The sequence below is a fragment of the Motacilla alba genome, unplaced genomic scaffold, assembly GCF_015832195.1.
Source record: "Motacilla alba alba isolate MOTALB_02 unplaced genomic scaffold, Motacilla_alba_V1.0_pri HiC_scaffold_34, whole genome shotgun sequence".
NCBI classification, from domain to species: domain Eukaryota; kingdom Metazoa; phylum Chordata; class Aves; order Passeriformes; family Motacillidae; genus Motacilla; species Motacilla alba.
This window is the reverse complement of record NW_024037436.1, coordinates 1,266,162-1,282,781: the sequence shown is the minus strand read 5'-3', so window position 1 is coordinate 1,282,781 and position 16,620 is coordinate 1,266,162. Positions and strand designations below refer to the sequence as shown.

General features: G+C 50.1%; 1 protein-coding gene across 1 annotated transcript in view; it reads right to left on the bottom strand.

Annotated features, from left to right (window-relative positions):
- CNOT3 (CCR4-NOT transcription complex subunit 3) overlaps positions 1-16,620 on the bottom strand; it is an 18,478-nt gene continuing 1,858 nt past the window's right edge. The window contains exons 2-11 of the mRNA XM_038126299.1: positions 16,493-16,549; positions 14,601-14,937; positions 13,368-13,476; positions 13,257-13,288; positions 12,225-12,430; positions 11,275-11,374; positions 8,563-8,782; positions 6,826-6,958; positions 2,065-2,190; positions 1-109 (exon numbers count right to left, since the gene is read on the bottom strand). Of these exons, the coding sequence (XP_037982227.1) occupies positions 11-109; positions 2,065-2,190; positions 6,826-6,958; positions 8,563-8,782; positions 11,275-11,374; positions 12,225-12,430; positions 13,257-13,288; positions 13,368-13,476; positions 14,601-14,937; positions 16,493-16,549 (1,419 nt within the window). The 3' untranslated portion in view covers positions 1-10. The remainder of the gene's footprint in view (positions 110-2,064; positions 2,191-6,825; positions 6,959-8,562; positions 8,783-11,274; positions 11,375-12,224; positions 12,431-13,256; positions 13,289-13,367; positions 13,477-14,600; positions 14,938-16,492; positions 16,550-16,620) is intronic.

Here is a 16,620-nt window from a genome sequence, read left to right as displayed (position 1 = left end):
GGGTCCCCCCTCACTGCAGGTCCCGGTCCTCCAGGTAGCGGTACTCGAAGGTGAAGCCTTCCTTCTTGCGCTGCCCCCACTTCTCGTAGTCGAAGTAGATGTAAGTGCCCTGCCGGGAAAATTGGGGGGTGCGCGAGGGTCAGGGGTACCCCGAAAATCGACTGGGGCACCCCAAAAACCCCCACCCCAGAAAAAACCCCGAGAAAATCCGACTGTGGGGGGCGATTTTAGGGCATTTTTGGGGATTTAAAGAGAATTTTTGGGGGATTTTGGGGTGCAAATAAAAAATTGGGGTGCAGGAGGATAAAGGGGTACCCCAAAAATGGACTGGGGCACCCCAAAAACCCCCACCCCAAAAAAAACCCCGAGAAAATCCGACTGTGGGGTGGAATTTTAGAAGATTTTTGGGATTTTAAGGGATTTTTTAGGGGAATTTTGGGATTTTTTTGGGAATTTTGGGGTTCAAATAAAACTTTTGGGGTGCACGAGGCTGAGGGGTACCCCAAAAATGGACTGGGGGACCCCAAAAACCCCCACCCCAAAAAAAACCCCAAGAAAATCCGATTTAGGGGTGGAATTTTAGAAGATTTTTTGGGATTTTTGGGGATTTTTTGGGATTTTTTGGAGGATTATGGGGTTCAAATAAAACTTTTGGGGTGCACGAGGCTGAGGGGTACCCCAAAAATGGACTGGGGCACCCCAAAAACCCCCACCCCAAAAAAAACCCCGAGAAAATTCGGGAATTTGGGAATTATGGGATGGATTTCAGTGCCCCCCACCCCAAAAAATCCATGAAAAATCCAATTAAAATCCAATTAAAATCCATTAAAAATCCAATTTTAATCCGATTTTTTCCCCCAAATCGGGATTTTTTTTGGGAATTTTTGGGAATTTTTGTGGAATTTTGGGAATTTTTGGGAATTTGGGAATTATGGGATGGATTTCAGTGCCCCCACCCTAAAAAACCCCATGAAAAATCCATTTTAAATCCAATTTTTGAGCGTTTTTCGCCCCCGAGTCGCCGTTTTTGGTGGGAATTTTTTGGGAATTCCGGGACTTTTGGGAATTCCGGGAATTCGGGAATTATGGGATGGATTTCAATGCCCCCACCCGAAAAAATCCATTAAAATCCAATTAAAATCCATTAAATCCAATTAAAACCCATTAAAAATCCCATTTTAATCCAATTTTTGAGCATTTTTTTCCCCCAAATCGGGATTTTGGTGGGAATTTTTTGTGGGAATTTCGGGAATTCCGGAAATTCCGGGAATTCGGGAATTATGGGATGGATTTCAGTGCCCCCACCCTAAAAAAACCCATTAAAATCCAATTTTAATCCGATTTTTGAGCGATTTTCGCCCCCAAGTCGCCGTTTTTTGGTGGGAATTTTTTTGGGAATTTCGGGAATTTCAGGAAATTCCGGGAATTTGGGAATTATGGGATGGATTTTAATGCCCCCACCCTAAAAAATCCAATTAAATCCATGAAAAATCCAATTTTAATCCGATTTTTTCCCCCAAATCGGGATTTTTTTTTTGGGAATTTTTGGGAATTTTTGTGGAATTTTGGGAATTTTTGGGAATTTGGGAATTATGGGATGGATTTCAGTGCCCCCACCCCAAAAAAACCCATTAAAATCCAATTTTAATCCGATTTTTGAGCGCTTTTCGCCCCCGAGTCGCCGTTTTTGGTGGGAATTTTTTTTGGGAATTTCGGGAATTTCAGGAAATTCCGGGAATTTGGGAATTATGGGATGGATTTTAATGCCCCCACCCTAAAAAATCCAATTAAATCCATGAAAAATCCAATTTTAATCCGATTTTTTCCCCCAAATCGGGATTTTTTTTTGGAATTTTTGGGAATTTTTGTGGAATTTTGGGAATTTTTGGGAATTTGGGAATTATGGGATGGATTTCAGTGCCCCCACCCTAAAAAAAACCCATTAAAAATCCATTTTTAATCCGATTTTTGAGCGCTTTTCGCCCCCGAATCGCCGTTTTTGGTGGGAATTTTTTGGGGATTTTTAGGAATTCCGGGAATTCCGGGAATTCGGGGCTCCCCCACCTGCTCGAACTCGTCGGTGATGGTCTTGGGCTCCTCGTGCCGCTGGAACCACATCATGTACTTGGTGTGGAAGCGCCACGATTGCTTCTTCAGCGCCTTGGCCGCCAGGTACTGAGCCTTGGTGCCCTGGGAAACCCAAAATCGGGGTTTGGGGACCCCAAAATCCCAAAAAACAACCCCAGAAATATCCCCGGATCATAAATATTTGGTTAAACGGGAATATTTGGAGTTTTACCCCAAAAAATCGGAATTTATTCCGAATTTTACCCCAAAAATCGGAATTTTTCCCTAAAAAATCGGGATTTATTCGGAATTTTATCCCCAAAAATGGGAATTTTTCCCTTAAAAATCGGAATTTATTCTGAGTTTTCCCCAAATATTTGAAGTTTAACCCCAAATATTCTGAATTTTCTCCAAATATTCTGAGTTTTCCCCCAAAATTCTGGATTTTACCCCAAAAATCGGAATTTATTCCGAATTTTCCCCCAAATATTCTGAGTTTTCCCCAAATTTTCTGAGTTTTACCCTAAAATTGGGGCTCTGGGGACCCCAAAATCCCAAAAAACAACCCCAGAAATATCCCCGGATCACAAAGATTTGGTTAAACGGGAATATTTGGAGTTTTACCCCAAAAAATCGGAATTTTACCCCAAAAAAATTGGAATTTTTCCCTAAAAAATCGGAATTTATTCGGAATTTTCCCCCAAATATTCTGAGTTTTCCCCAAAAATTCTGAATTTTAACCGAAAAATCGGAATTTATTCTGAATTTTCCCCCAAATACTCTGAATTTTCCCAAAAAATTTTGAATTTTTCCCTGAATAGTCGAAGTTTTACCCCAAATATTCTGAATTTCACCCCAAAATTGGGGCTCTGGGTACCCCAAAATCCCAAAAAACCACCCCAAAAATATCCCTAAATCATAAATATCTGCTTAAATAGGAATATTCTGAATTTTCCCCCCCAAAAATCGGAATTTTACCCCAAAAATTCGGAATTTTTCCCTAAAAATCGGAATTTATTCGGAATTTTCCCCAAAATATTCTGAGTTTTCCCCAAATTTTCTGAGTTTACCCCAAAACTGGGGCTCTGGGGACCCCAAAATCCCAAAAAAACCACCCCAGAAATATCCCCGGATCACAAAGATTTGGTTAAACGGGAATATTCTGAATTTTACCCCAAAAAATCGGAATTTTACCCCAAAAAATCGGAATTTATTCGGAATTTTTCCCTAAAAAATGTGAATTTATTCCGAATTTTACCCCCAAAATTCTGAATTTTCCCCCCAAAAATTGGAATTTATTCGGAATTCTTTGGAGGAAGAGAAACCCCAAAAGCTCCTTTGGGGGGAATTTAGGGGTGAATTTTGGGGTGAATTTTGGGGTGAATTCCGGGGATTTTGGGGTGAATTTTGGGGATTTTGGGCTGAATTTTGGGGTGAATTTTGGGGATTTTTCGGGGTGAATTCCGGGGATTTTTGGGGTGAATTCCGTGGATTTTGGGGTGAATTTTGAGCTGGATTTTGGGGATTTTTGGGGATATTTTTGGGGTGAATTCAGGGGATTTTTGGGGTGAATTTCTGGGATTTTTGGGGTGAATTCCGGGGATTTTTTGGGCTGGATTTTGGGGATTTTTGGGCTGAATTTTGGGGTGAATTTTGGGGAATTTTGGGGTGAATTTTGGGGGTTTTGGGGAGGATTTCAGGATGAAATTTTGGTATGAATTTTGGGGATTTTTGGGCTGAATTTTGGGGTGAATTTTGGGGATTTTTTGGGTAAATTCCGGGGATTTTTGGGGTGAATTTTGGGGATTTTTGGCTGAATTTCGGGGATGATTGGGGTGAATTTTGGGGTGAATTTTTGGGGTGAATTTTGGGGATTTTAGGGGTGAGTTTTAGGGTGAATTCCAGGGATTTCGGGCTGGATTTGGGGGCATTTTGGGGTGAATTTCGCGGATTTCGGGCTGAATTTTGGGGTGAATTTTGGGGATATTTTTGGTGTGAATTCCGGGGATTTTTGGTGTGAATTCCGGGGATTTTTGGGCTGGATTTTGGGGATTTTTGGGCTGAATTTTGGGGTGAATTTTGGGGAATTTTGGGGTGAATTTTGGGGGTTTTGGGGAGGATTTCAGGATGAATTTTGGTATGAATTTTGGGGATTTTTGGGCTGAATTTTGGGGTGAATTTTGGGGATTTTTTGGGTAAATTCCGGGGATTTTTGGGGTGAATTTTGGGGATTTTTGGCTGAATTTCGGGGATGATTGGGGTGAATTTTGGGGTGAATTTTTGGGGTGAATTTTTGGGATTTTTGGGGTGAGTTTTAGGGTGAATTCCAGGGATTTCGGGCTGGATTTGGGGGCATTTTGGGGTGAATTTCGCGGATTTCGGGCTGAATTTTGGGGTGAATTTTGGGGATATTTTTGGTGTGAATTCCGGGGATTTTTGGGGTGAATTTCTGGGATTTTTGGGGTGAATTCCGGGGATTTTTTGGGCTGGATTTTGGGGATTTTTGGGCTGAATTTTGGGGAATTTTGGGGTGAATTTTGGGATTTTTTTGGGTGAATTCCGGGGATTTTGGGATGAATTTCGCGGATTTTGGGCTGAATTTTGGGGTGAATTCCAGGGATTTTTGGGGTGAATTTTGGGGATCTTGGGGTGAATTTTGGGGATTTTGGGCCGTATTTTGGTTATTTTTGGGGTGACTTTCTGGGATTTTTGGGCTGGATTTTGGGGATTTTTGGGCTGAATTTTGGGGTGAATTCCAGGGATTTTGGGGTGAATTCCGGGCATTTTTTGGGCTGGATTTTGGGGATTTTTGGGGTGAGTTTTAGGGTGAATTCTGGGGATTTCGGGGTGAATTCCGGGGATTTTTTGGTGTGAATTTCGGGGATTTTTGGGGCTGAATTTTGTGGATTTTGGGCTGAATTTTGGGGTGAATTCCGGGGATTTTTGGGGTGAATTTTGGGGATTTTTTGGGGTGAATTCCAGGGATTTTTGGGGTGAATTCTGGGGATTTTTGGCCTGGATTTTGGGGATTTTTTGGGCTGGATTTTGGGGATTTTTTGGCCTGGATTTTGGGGATTTTTGGGCTGGATTTTGGGGATTTTTGGGCTGGATTTTGGGGATTTTTGGGGTGAATTTTGGGCATTTTGGGGTGGATTTCCAGGTGGATTTCAGGGTGAATTTTGGGGACTTTTGGGGTGAATTTCTGGGATTTTTGGGCTGGATTTTGGAGATTTTTGGGCTGGATTTTGGGGATTTTTGGGGTGAATTCCGTGGATTTTGGGGATTTTTTGGGCTGGATTTTGGGGATTTTTGGGCTGGATTTTGGGGATTTTTGGGGTGAATTCCGTGGATTTTGGGGATTTTTTGGGCTGGATTTGGGGGATTTTTTGGGCTGGATTTTGGGGATTTTTGGCCTGGATTTTGGGGATTTTTGGGCTGGATTTTGGGGATTTTTTGGGCTGGATTCTGGGGATTTTTTGGGGTGAATTCCGTGGATTTTGGGGTGGATTTGGGGTGGATTTGGGGTACCTCCAGGTAGTAGAAGATGAAGAAGAGGAACCTCCTAAAGACCCCTCTGGATGGATTTTGGGGTGGATTTTGGGGATTTTTGGGCTGGATTTTGGGGATCTTTGGTGTCAATTTTGGGGTGAATTCCGGGATTTTTGGGGTGAATTTTGGGGATTTTTGGGGTGAATTTTGGGGTGAATTTTGGGGATTTTTTGGGGTGAATTCCGGGGATTTTTGCGAGGAATTCCGGGAATTTTTGGGGTGAATTCCGGGGATTTTTGGGCTGGATTTTGGGGATTTTTGGTGTCAATTTCGGGGTGAATTCCGGGATTTTTGGGGTGAATTCTGGGGATTTTTGGGCTGGATTTTGGGGATTTTTGGGCTGGATTTTGGGGATTTTTTGGGCTGGATTTTGGGGATTTTTTGGGCTGGATTTTGGGGATTTTTGGGGTGAATTTTGGGCATTTTGGGGTGGATTTCCAGGTGGATTTCAGGGTGAATTTTGGGGACTTTTGGGGTGAATTTCTGGGATTTTTGGGCTGGATTTTGGAGATTTTTGGGCTGGATTTTGGGGATTTTTGGGGTGAATTCCGTGGATTTTGGGGATTTTTTGGGCTGGATTTTGGGGATTTTTGGGCTGGATTTTGGGGATTTTTTGGGCTGGATTTTGGGGATTTTTGGGGTGAGTTCCGTGGATTTGGGGTGGATTTGGGGTGGATTTGGGGTACCTCCAGGTAGTAGAAGATGAAGAAGAGGAACCTCCTAAAGACCCCTCTGGATGGATTTCGGGGTGGATTTTGGGGATTTTTTTGGGGTGAATTCCGTGGATTTTTGGGCTGGATTTTGGGGTGGATTTGGGGTGGATTTGGGGTGGATTTGGGGTGGATTTGGGGTACCTCCAGGTAGTAGAAGATGAAGAAGAGGAACCTCCTAAAGACCCCTCTGGATGATTTTTGGGGTGGATTTTGGGGATTTTTTGGGCTGGATTTTGGGGATTTTTGGGGTGAATTCTGGGGATTTCGGGCTGGATTTTGGGGATTTTTTGGGCTGGATTTTGGGGATTTTTTTGGGGTGAATTCCGGGGATTTTTGGGGTGAATTCCGTGGATTTTGGGGTGGATTTTGGGGTGGATTTGGGCTGGATTTTGGGGTGGATTTGGGCTGGATTTTTGGGGTGAATTCCGTGGATTTTGGGGTGGATTTGGGGTGGATTTGGGGTGGATTTGGGGTGGATTGGGGTGGATTTGGGTACCTCCAGGTAGTAGAAGATGAAGAAGAGCGTCTCGGTGGACAGGCGCTGGTAGAACTCCACGGTGTCCGAGTGGGGCGGGGGCAGCTGGTGGTGGTAGGGGGGGGTGGGGCAGGGGTTGCGGGGCAGGTACTGCCTGGGGGGGGGGGAAAACGGCGAAATTTGGGTTAAAAAACCCCGAAAACGGGCAAAAAACCCCAGCGGTGAACGGCCGAGCCCCGGGAACGGGAGGGGGGGAGGAAGCGGCGAAAATCCCGACTGGACTGCTCTGGCACCCCAAAAAAACCCCAAAAATCCCACTCAGAACCCCCGAATCCCAGCCAGGAGCCCCAGAATTCCGGGAATTTTTGGGAATTTTTGGGATTTTTTGGGAATTTTTGGGAATTTCGGGAACGTTTCCCACCTGATCCTCTCCGACTCCGAAGGGCGGTGCCAAAAAACCCCCAAAAATCCCAATTTAACGGCTCTGAAACCCCCCAAAACCCACCCAGGACCCCCAGAATTTTTGGGAATTTTGGGAATTTTTGGGAATTTCGGGAACGTTTCCCACCTGATCCTCTCTGACTCCAAGGGGTGGGACATGAAGTGACCAAGAAACCCCCAAAAATTCAGATTTAACTGCTTTAAAACGCCCTGTAAGCCCCCAAAACCCCCCCAAACCCCCCAGAACTTTGGGAATTTTTGGGAATTTTGGGATTTTTTTGGGAACGTTTCCCACCTGATCCTCTCCGAGTCCGAGGGGTGGGACAACAAGTGACCAAGAAACCCCCAAAAATTTAGATTTAACTGCTTTGAAACCCCCCAAAACCCACCCTGGACCCCCAGAATTTGGGGAAATTTTGGGAATTTTGGGATTTTTGGGAATTTCGGGAACGTTTCCCACCTGATCCTCTCGGAGTCCGAGGGGGTGGTGCCAAAACACCCCCAAAAATCCCATTTTAATGGCACAGAACCCCCAAAAATCCCCCTGAAACTCCCCCAAAACCCACCCAGGACCACCAGAATTGTGGGAATTTTTGGGAATTTTGGGATTTTTGGGAATATTTCCCACCTGATCCTCTCCGACTCCGAGGGGTGGGACATGAAGTGACCAAGAAACCCCCAAAAATCTCAATTTAACTCCTCTGAAACCCCCCAAAACCCACCCAGGACCCCCAGAACTTTGGGAATTTTTGGGAATTTGGGAATTTCGGGAATGTTTCCCACCTGATCCTCTCCGAGTCCGAGGGGTGGTGCCAAAAACCCCCCAAAAAATCCGAATTTATTGGCACAGAACCCCCCAAAATCCCCCTGAAACCCCCCCAAAACCCCCCCAGGACCCCCAGAATTTGGGGAATTTTTGGGAATTTTTGGGAATTTTTGGGGATTTCGGGAACGTTCCCACCTGATCCTCTCCGAGTCCGAGGGGTGGGACAACAAGTGATGAAAACACCCCCAAAAATCCCAATTTAACTGCTCACACACCCCCTGTAACCCTCCAAAATGCCCCCAAACCCCCAAAAATTTTGGGAATTTTTTGGGATTTTTGGGAATTTTGGGATTCTTGGGAATTTTTGGGAATATTTCCCACCTGATCCTCTCCGAGTCTGAGGGGCGGTGCCAAAAAAACCCCCAAAAAATCCCAAATTAACCGCTCTGAAACCCCTGAAAACCCCCCCAAATCCTACCCAGGACCCCCCAAACCCCCCAGAATTTTGGGAATTTTGGGATTTTTGGGATTTTTTCGGGACCGTTTCCCACCTGATCCTCTCGGAGTCGGAGGGGTGCGGCATGTGGTGCCAGGCGGGCTCCTGCAGCGCCTGCTGGTACAGCTGCTCCTTGGGCAGGGGCAGGGGGCCCAGGGGACAGACCCCCAGCGACAGCGGGATGCTGACCTCGCCCAGGGACCCCCCGGGACCCCCCGAGCCCCCCCCGGAGCCCCCCGAGCTGGGGGGAGCCCCCCCGGGCCCCAGCAGCAGCTCTGCGGGAGAGGGGAGAGAGAAAACGGGGTCAGGGGGCGTTTGGGGCAGGTTTCGGGGGGATTCGGGGATTTTGGGGGGGTTTTGGGGGCATTTGGGGGAGATTTGGGGGGGTTCTGGGGAGATTTGGGGGGGTTTGGGGGAGGTTTCGGGGGCATTCTGGGATTTTGGGGGGGTTTTGGGGGGGTTTTGGGGGCATTTGGGGGAGATTTGGGGGGGTTCTGGGGGGATTTGGGGGGGTTTGGGCAGGTTTCGGGGGCATTCTGGGATTTTGGGGGGGGTTTTGGGGGGGTTTCAGGGGCATTTGGGGGGAGATTTGGGGGGGTTCTGGGGGGATTTAAGGGGTTTGGGGGATCTGGGGGAGATATGGGGGGATTTGGGGAGGTTTTGGGGGGTTTTGGGGGGATTTGGGGGGGATTTTGGGGGGGGTTGGGGGCATTTGGGGGGGGTTAGGGGCGAATTTTAGGGGGATTTAAGGGGTTTGGGGGATTTGGGGGGGGGGTGGGGGGATTTAAGGGGTTTGGGGTATTTTGGGGGGAGATTTGGGGGGATTGGGGGCATTTGGGGGGGACTTTGGGGGGGTTTCAGGGAAATTTGAGGGGATTTGGGGGGTTTTTGGGGGGGGATTCTGGGAATTTGGGGGATTTGGGGGGGGTTTGGGGGAGATTTGGGGGGATTTTGGGGCATTTGGGAGAGTTTGGGGGGACTTGGGGGGGGATTTAAGGGGTTTTGGGGTATTTTTGGGGGATCTGGGGTAGATTTGGGGGGGATTTGGGGGGTTTTAGGGGAGATTTCAGGGAGATTTTAGGGGGTTAGGGGGGATTTGGGGGGGGTTTGGGGAGATTTGGGGGGAATTGGGGGCGTTTTGGGGGGGATTTGGGGGATTTCAGGGGGAATTTTGGGGGATTTTGGGGAGATTTGGGGGGATTCCAGGGGGATTTAAGTGGTCTGGGGGGATTTGGGGGGGTTTGGGGGGGATTTGGGGGATTTGGGGGGGTTTGGGGGAGGTTTCGGGGGGATTCTGAGATTTTGGGGGGGGTTTGGGGGGATTTCAGGGGCATTTGGGGAGATTTGGGGGGGTTTGGGGGGGGATTTTAGGGAGATTTTGGGGGGGTTCTGGGAATTTGGGGGGGTTTTGGGGGGGTTTGGGTGTTTTGGGGGGATTCGGGGGAATTTTCGGAGGATTTTGGGGGGATTTGGGGGATCTGGGGGAGATTTGGGGCGATTTGGGGGGGTTTGGGAGATTTGGGGGGATTGGGGGATCTGGGGGGGGGGTTGGGGGGCGTTTGGGGGGATTTGGGGGGATTTAGGTGGATTTTGGGGTTGGGGGGGATTTTAGGAGGATTTTGGGGGGGATTCAGGGGTGGGAATGAGGGAATTTGGGGGGATTTGGGGGGGGATTTGGGGAATTTGGGGAGATTTGGGGGGGTTTCAGGAAACTTGAGGGGATTTTGGGGGATTTTGGGTAAATTTTGGGGGTTTTCGGGGGGGATTTTGGGGTGAACTTGGGGGGGCTCATTGGGCTCCCTCAGGCGCAGGGGGGAATTAAACATTAATTAGGCGCTAATTAAATTAATGAGGGGTTAATTACCGCGCTCCCCAAGGTGTAAGGGGGAATTAGACATTATTTGTTAATTATGTTGATTAGTGTTAATTATCGCGCTCCCCGAGGTGCAGGGATGAATTGGGGTTAACGAGGCGCTAATTAGGCTAATTAGAGTTAATTACCGGAGGTGCAGGGGGAATTAGGGATTGATCAGGGGCTAATTAAGTTAATAAGTGTTAATTACCGCGCTCACCGAGGTGCAGGGATGATTTAGGGGTTAATTAGTCACTAATTAGGTTAATGAGTGTTAATTACCGCGCTCCCCGAGGTGCAGGGATGAATTGGGGTTAACGAGGCGCTAATTAGGCTAATTAGAGTTAATTACCGGAGGTGCAGGGGGGAATTAGGGATTGATCAGGGGCTAATTAAGTTAATGAGTGTTAATTACCGCGCTCGCCGAGGTGCAGGGATGATTTAGGGGTTAATTAGGTGCTAATTAGGTTAATGAGTGTTAATTACCGCACTCACCGAGGTGCAGGGGGGGTATTAGGGGTTGATCAGGGGCTAATTAAGTTAATGAGCGTTAATTACCGCGCTCCCCGAGGTGCAGGGGGGGTATTAGGGATTAATGAGGTGCTAATTATGCTAATGACTGTTAATTACCGCGCTCCCGGAGGTGCAGGGGGGTATTAGGGATTAATGAGGTGCTAATTATGCTAATTAGCGTTAATTACCGCGCTCCCCGAGGTGCAGGGGGGGTATTAGGTGTTAATGAGGCGCTAATTATGCTAATGAGTGTTAATTACCGCGTTCCCCGAGGTGCAGGGGGGTATTAGCTGTTAATGAGGTGCTAATTATGCTAATGAGTGTTAATTACCGCGCTCGCCGAGGTGCAGGGGGGTATTATGGGTTAATGAGGTGCTAATTATGCTAATTAGCGTTAATTACCGCGTTCCCCGAGGTGCAGGGGGGGTCCGGGCTCCTCCAGCCCCGCCCCCAGCGCCGCGCGCTCGGCCATCGACTTCAGGCTGCTCAGCGCCTCCGGGGCCTGCGGGATTCCCAAAATTCCCAAATTCCCCCCAAATTCCCGACATTCCCGACATTCCCGATATTCCTCACGAAATTCCCATTTTTTCCCCCCAAATTCCCAGTTTTTCCCCAAAATTCCCATTATTTTTCCCCCCAAAGTTCCCAAGTTTTTCCCCAAAATTCCCGATTTTTTCCCCCAAAATTCCCATTATTTTCCCCCAAATTTTCCCACTAAAATCCCCAAATTTTCCCCCCAATTTTTCCCAAAATCCCCAATTTTTCCCCCCGAAATCCCCAATTTTCCCCCAATTTTTCCCCCCAAATTCCCCAATTTTCCCCCAAATTTTTTCCCCAATTTCCCATTTTTCCCCCAAAATTCCCATTTTCAACCCAAATTTTCCCCCAAAAGTCCCCAATTTTCCTTCCAAATTTTCCCCCTAAAATCCCCAAATTTCTCCCCAATTTTTCCAAAATCCCCAATTTTTCCCCCAATTTTCTGCCCCGAAATCCCCAATTTTTCCCCCAATTTTCCCCCCCAAATTCCCAATTTTCCCCCAATTTTTCCCCCCGAAATCCCCAATTTTTCCCCCAAATTTTCCCCCCAAAACCCCCAAATTTTTCCCCCAATTTTTCCCCAAATTTTTCCCCCAATTTTTCCCAAAAATTCCCAATTTTTCCCAAATTTTCCCCCCAAAATCCCCAATTTTCCCCCCAAATTTTCCCCCCAAAATCCCCAATTTTCCCCCCAATTTTCCGCCCCGAAATCCCCAATTTTTCCCCCAATTTTCCCCCCAAAATTCCCATTTTTTCCCCCCCAAAATTCCCAAATTTCCCCCAATTTTCCCCCCAAATTCCCGCTTTCCCCTCACCTTGATGTCGGGGGCGGGGCCGAAGGGGGCGGGGCCATTGAGGAGGGGCGGGGCCGGCCCAGCCCCGCCCTTGGGCTCGGGGAAGGGGGGGGAGGGGCTGGGCGGGGGGGTTGGGCCCCAGGGGCGGGCCCAGCAGCGAGGCCCCGCCCCCTGCCGAGGCTCCGCCCACCGCGGGGGGCGGGGCGGGGGCGGGGCCAGGCTCCTTCCTGGGGGGGGGAGAGAAAATGGGGTTAGAAACGGGGATTTTGGGAAAAACGGGTTAAAAACGGGGATTTTGGGGAAAATCGGGGTTAGAAATGGGGATTTTGGGAAAAAACGGGTTAAAAACGGGGATTTTGGGGAAAATTGGGGTTAGAAATGGGGATTTTGGGAAAAATTGGGTTAAAAACGGGGATTTTGGGGTTAAAAACGGGGATTTGGGGAAAAATGGGGGAGAAAATGGGGTTAAAAATGGCAATTTTGGGAAAATTTGGGTTAAAAATGGGGTTAAAATTGGGGATTTTGGGAAAAATGGGGTTAAAAACGGGGAATTTGTGAAAAATGGGGGGAAAAACCGGGAAAATGGGGTTAAAAACTGGGGGTTTGGGAAAATTCGGGATAAAAATGGGGATTATTGGGAAAAATGGGGGGAAATGGGGTTAAAAATGGGGATTTTGGGAAAAATGGGGGGAAAATGGGGTTAAAAATGGGGATTTTGGGAAAATTCGGGTTAAAAATGGGGTTAAAAACGGGGATTTTGGGAAAAATGGGGTTAAAAACGGGGATTTTGGGAAAAATGGGGGTGAAAATGGGGATTTGGGGAAAAACGGGGGGGAAATGGGGTTAAAAACGGGGATTTGGGGAAAATTTGGGTTAAAAACGGGGATTTTGGGAAAGTTCGGGTTCAAAATGGGGTGAAAAATGGGGGTTTTGGGAAAAATGGGGGGAAAATGGGGATTTTGGGAAAATTTGGGGTTGGAAATGGGGATTTTGGGAAAGTTTGGGGATTTTGGGGTGTTTTCAGGGGTTATTATGGGATGTCGGGGCACTCACGGGGCGCTGCCGGGGGTCCCGTGCCCGGGGGGCTGCCCCAGGGGGGGCTGGGTGAATTTGGGGTGATTTTAGGATATCTCAGGGGTTATTATGGGATGTTCAGGCACTCACGGGGCGCTGCCGGGGGTCCCGTGCCCGGGGGGCTGCCCCAGGGGGGGCTGGGCCCCTCCCCCGCTCAGCCCCGGCTCCGAGGAGCTGTCGGCGACCACCGAGCTGTAACCTGGGGACAGAGGGGACAGAATAACCCAAATAAACCCAAATAAACCCAAATAACCCAAAATAAATCCAGTAAACCAACCCCCAAACCCCCAAACACATCAAAAGCCCCAAATCACCCCAAAATAACCCCAAACCCCCCCCAAGAATGCCCCAAATCCCCTCCCAGTCACTCACTGGTGGCGCCCCCAGTCCCCCCCCTGTCCCCCCTGTCCCCCATCCCCCCCCCAGTGTCCCCTGTCCCCATTGTGTCACTCATGGTGTCCCCAGTGTCCCCAGTCCCCCCAGAGTGTCCCCAGTCCCCCGTCCCCCCAGTGTCCCCCCAGTGTCCCCAGTCCCCCCCAGTGCCCCCAGTGTCCCCCCAGTGCCCCCAGTGTCCCCAGAGTGTCCCCAGTCCCCCCAGTGTCCCCCCCCCAGTCCCCCCCTGTCACTCACTGGTGGCGCCCCCAATGCCCCCAGTGTCCCCAGTCCCCCCAGTGTCCCCCCCAGTCCCCCCAGTGTCCCCTGTCCCCCCAGTGTCCCCCCAGTGTCCCCAGTCCTCCCTGTCCCCCCCGTGTCCCCCCATTGTCACTCACTGGTGGCGCCCCCAGTCCCCCCAGTCCCCCCAGTGTCCCCAGTCCCCCCAGTGTCCCCAGTGTCCCCCCGGTGTCCCCAGTGTCACTCACTGGTGGCGCCCTCAGTGTCCCCAGTGTTCCCCCAGTGTCCCCAGTCCCCCCAGTGTCCCCCCGTGTCCCCCCATTGTCACTCACTGGTGGCGCCCCCAGTCCCCCCAGTCCCCCCAGTGTCCCCAGTGTCCCCCCGGTGTCCCCACTGTCACTCACTGGTGGCGCCCCCAGTCCCCCCAGTGTCCCCTGTCCCCCCAGTGTCCCCAGTGTCCCCCCAGTCCCCCCCAGTCCCCCCAGTGTCCCCTGTCCCCCCAGTGTCCCCCCAGTGTCCCCAGTCCCCCCAGTGTCCCCAGTGTCCCCCCGGTGTCCCCATTGTCACTCACTGGTGGCGCCCCCAGTCCCCCCAGTGTCCCCAGTCCCCCCCGGTGTCCCCCCGGTGTCCCCATTGTCACTCACTGGTGGCGCCCCCAGTCCCCCCAGTGTCCCCCCCAGTGTCCCCCCCGGTGTCCCCCCTGTCACTCACTGGTGGCGCCCCCGTTCTGTTTCCCGGCCTGTTGAGCGCTGGGGGGGCGGGGCTGGGGGGCGCTGGGGGGCGGGGCCGGGGGCGGGGCCACGGCCTGGGCGTAGGGAGTGGGGGTGGAGCTCGGCGGGTGAGCCCCGCCCCCTCCGGGCCCGGCCCCGCCCCCTTTGGGCCCTCCCGCGTTTTGGGGGGGTTGGGAGCCCCCGCCTGGCCCCGCCCCCGGGGCGGGGCCGGAGCTGAGGGGGGCGGGGCCAGAGGAGGGGGCGGGGAATGAGGGCGGGGCAGCCGGGGAGGGGGCGTGGCCGTGGGGGAGGGGCTTGGCCCCGTTCTTGGCGGGAGACTGGAAGAGAAAAAGTAATTAAAGGGTTAATTAATATGGTAATTAATGGGGGTAATTAATGGGGGAGGTAATTAATGGGGAACGTCATTAATGGGGGGTTATTAATTGCAGGTCAATTATTGGGTTAATTAATATGGTAATTAAAGGGTGGAGTTAATGGGGAAGTAATTAATAGGGGGAAGTAATTAATGGGGGGTTATTAATTGCGGGTCAATTATTGGGTTAATTATTGGGGGGTGAATTAATGGGGAGTTAATTAATGGCGGGTAAATTAATGGGGTAATTACATAATGGTGGTTAATTAAGGGAATTATATAATGTGGGGTAATTAATGAGGGATTAATTAACACGGGGGTGGATTAATGAGGGATTCAATAATGGATGGGCTAATTACTGGGTTAATTAATAGGGGGTGTGAATTAATGAGGGGATGAATTAGTGGGCGGTTAATTAACCGGCGGTTAATTAATGAAGGAGGGAGGGTGGAAATGGGGGAGAAACCATTGTAAAGGTGAGCGGGGGGGGGGGAACGGAAGGGGGGACATTGAAAATGGGAGAGTCCATTGTGGAAATGGGGGGGCCTTAAAAGGGGAGGTCCCCTTAAAAATGGGAGGATCCATTATGAAAATGGGGGGGGAGACCCCCTAAAATGGGGAGGGGTCATCAATGGAGGATGGGAGGATCCATTATGAAAATGGGGGGGGAGACCCCCTAAAATGGGGAGGGGTCATCAATGGAGAATGGGAGGATCCATTATGAAAATGGGGGGGAGACCCCCTAAAATGCAGCGGGTATCCCCCAAAAAAATGGGAGGATCCATTATGGAAATGGGGGAGGTGATGCCTTTAAATGGAAGAATCCACTGTAAAAACAGGGGGGGACACCCCCTAAAATGGGCGGGGGTCTTTAAGGGGGAGGGGGGGGGGGGGGGGCACCATTAAAAATGGGAAGTTCCATTTTGCAAAAGACGGGGGGAGACCAACCTGAAATAGAGGGGATATTCCCCCCCCCCCAAAAAAAAAAATGGAAGAATCCATTACGAAAATTGGGGGAGGCTCCCTAAAAGGGGGAGGAGCCTTCAACAGGGTCCTCCCATTAAAAATGGGAGAATCCATTGTGAAAATGGGGGGGAAGGGGGGTGTAACACCATTTAAAATGGAAGGATCCACTGTAAATAAAGGGGGGGGGAACACCCCCTAAATTGGGGGGAATTAAGGGGGTCCCCATTAAAAATGGGAGAATCCATTATGAAAATGGGGGGGAGGGGGGGGGTGACACCATTGAAAATGGAAGGATCCACTGTAAATACGGGGGGGCACCCCCTAAATTGGGGGGAATTAAGGGGGTCCCCATTAAAAATGGGAGAATCCATTTTCAAAAAAGGGGGGGGACACCCTTTAAAACGGAAGGATCCACTGTGAGAACAGGGGGGGACGCCCCCTCAATGGGGGGGATTTAAAGGGGGGGGTCGATTAAGGGAAATGGGGATAAAAAGGGGGGGGAAGGACCCCCAGAATCGGGGACCCCTCCCCAAATTCGGGGCTCCCCCCCTCACCTGTCCCACCTCGCTGTCAGTGGAGCGGCCGCGCTTTTTGTCGTCCTCCGAATTCTCCTGGGGGGGAAAAAGGGGGGTCAGGGGACCCCGAAACTGGGGAGGGGTCCCCAAAATCCAGGGCGGGGTGC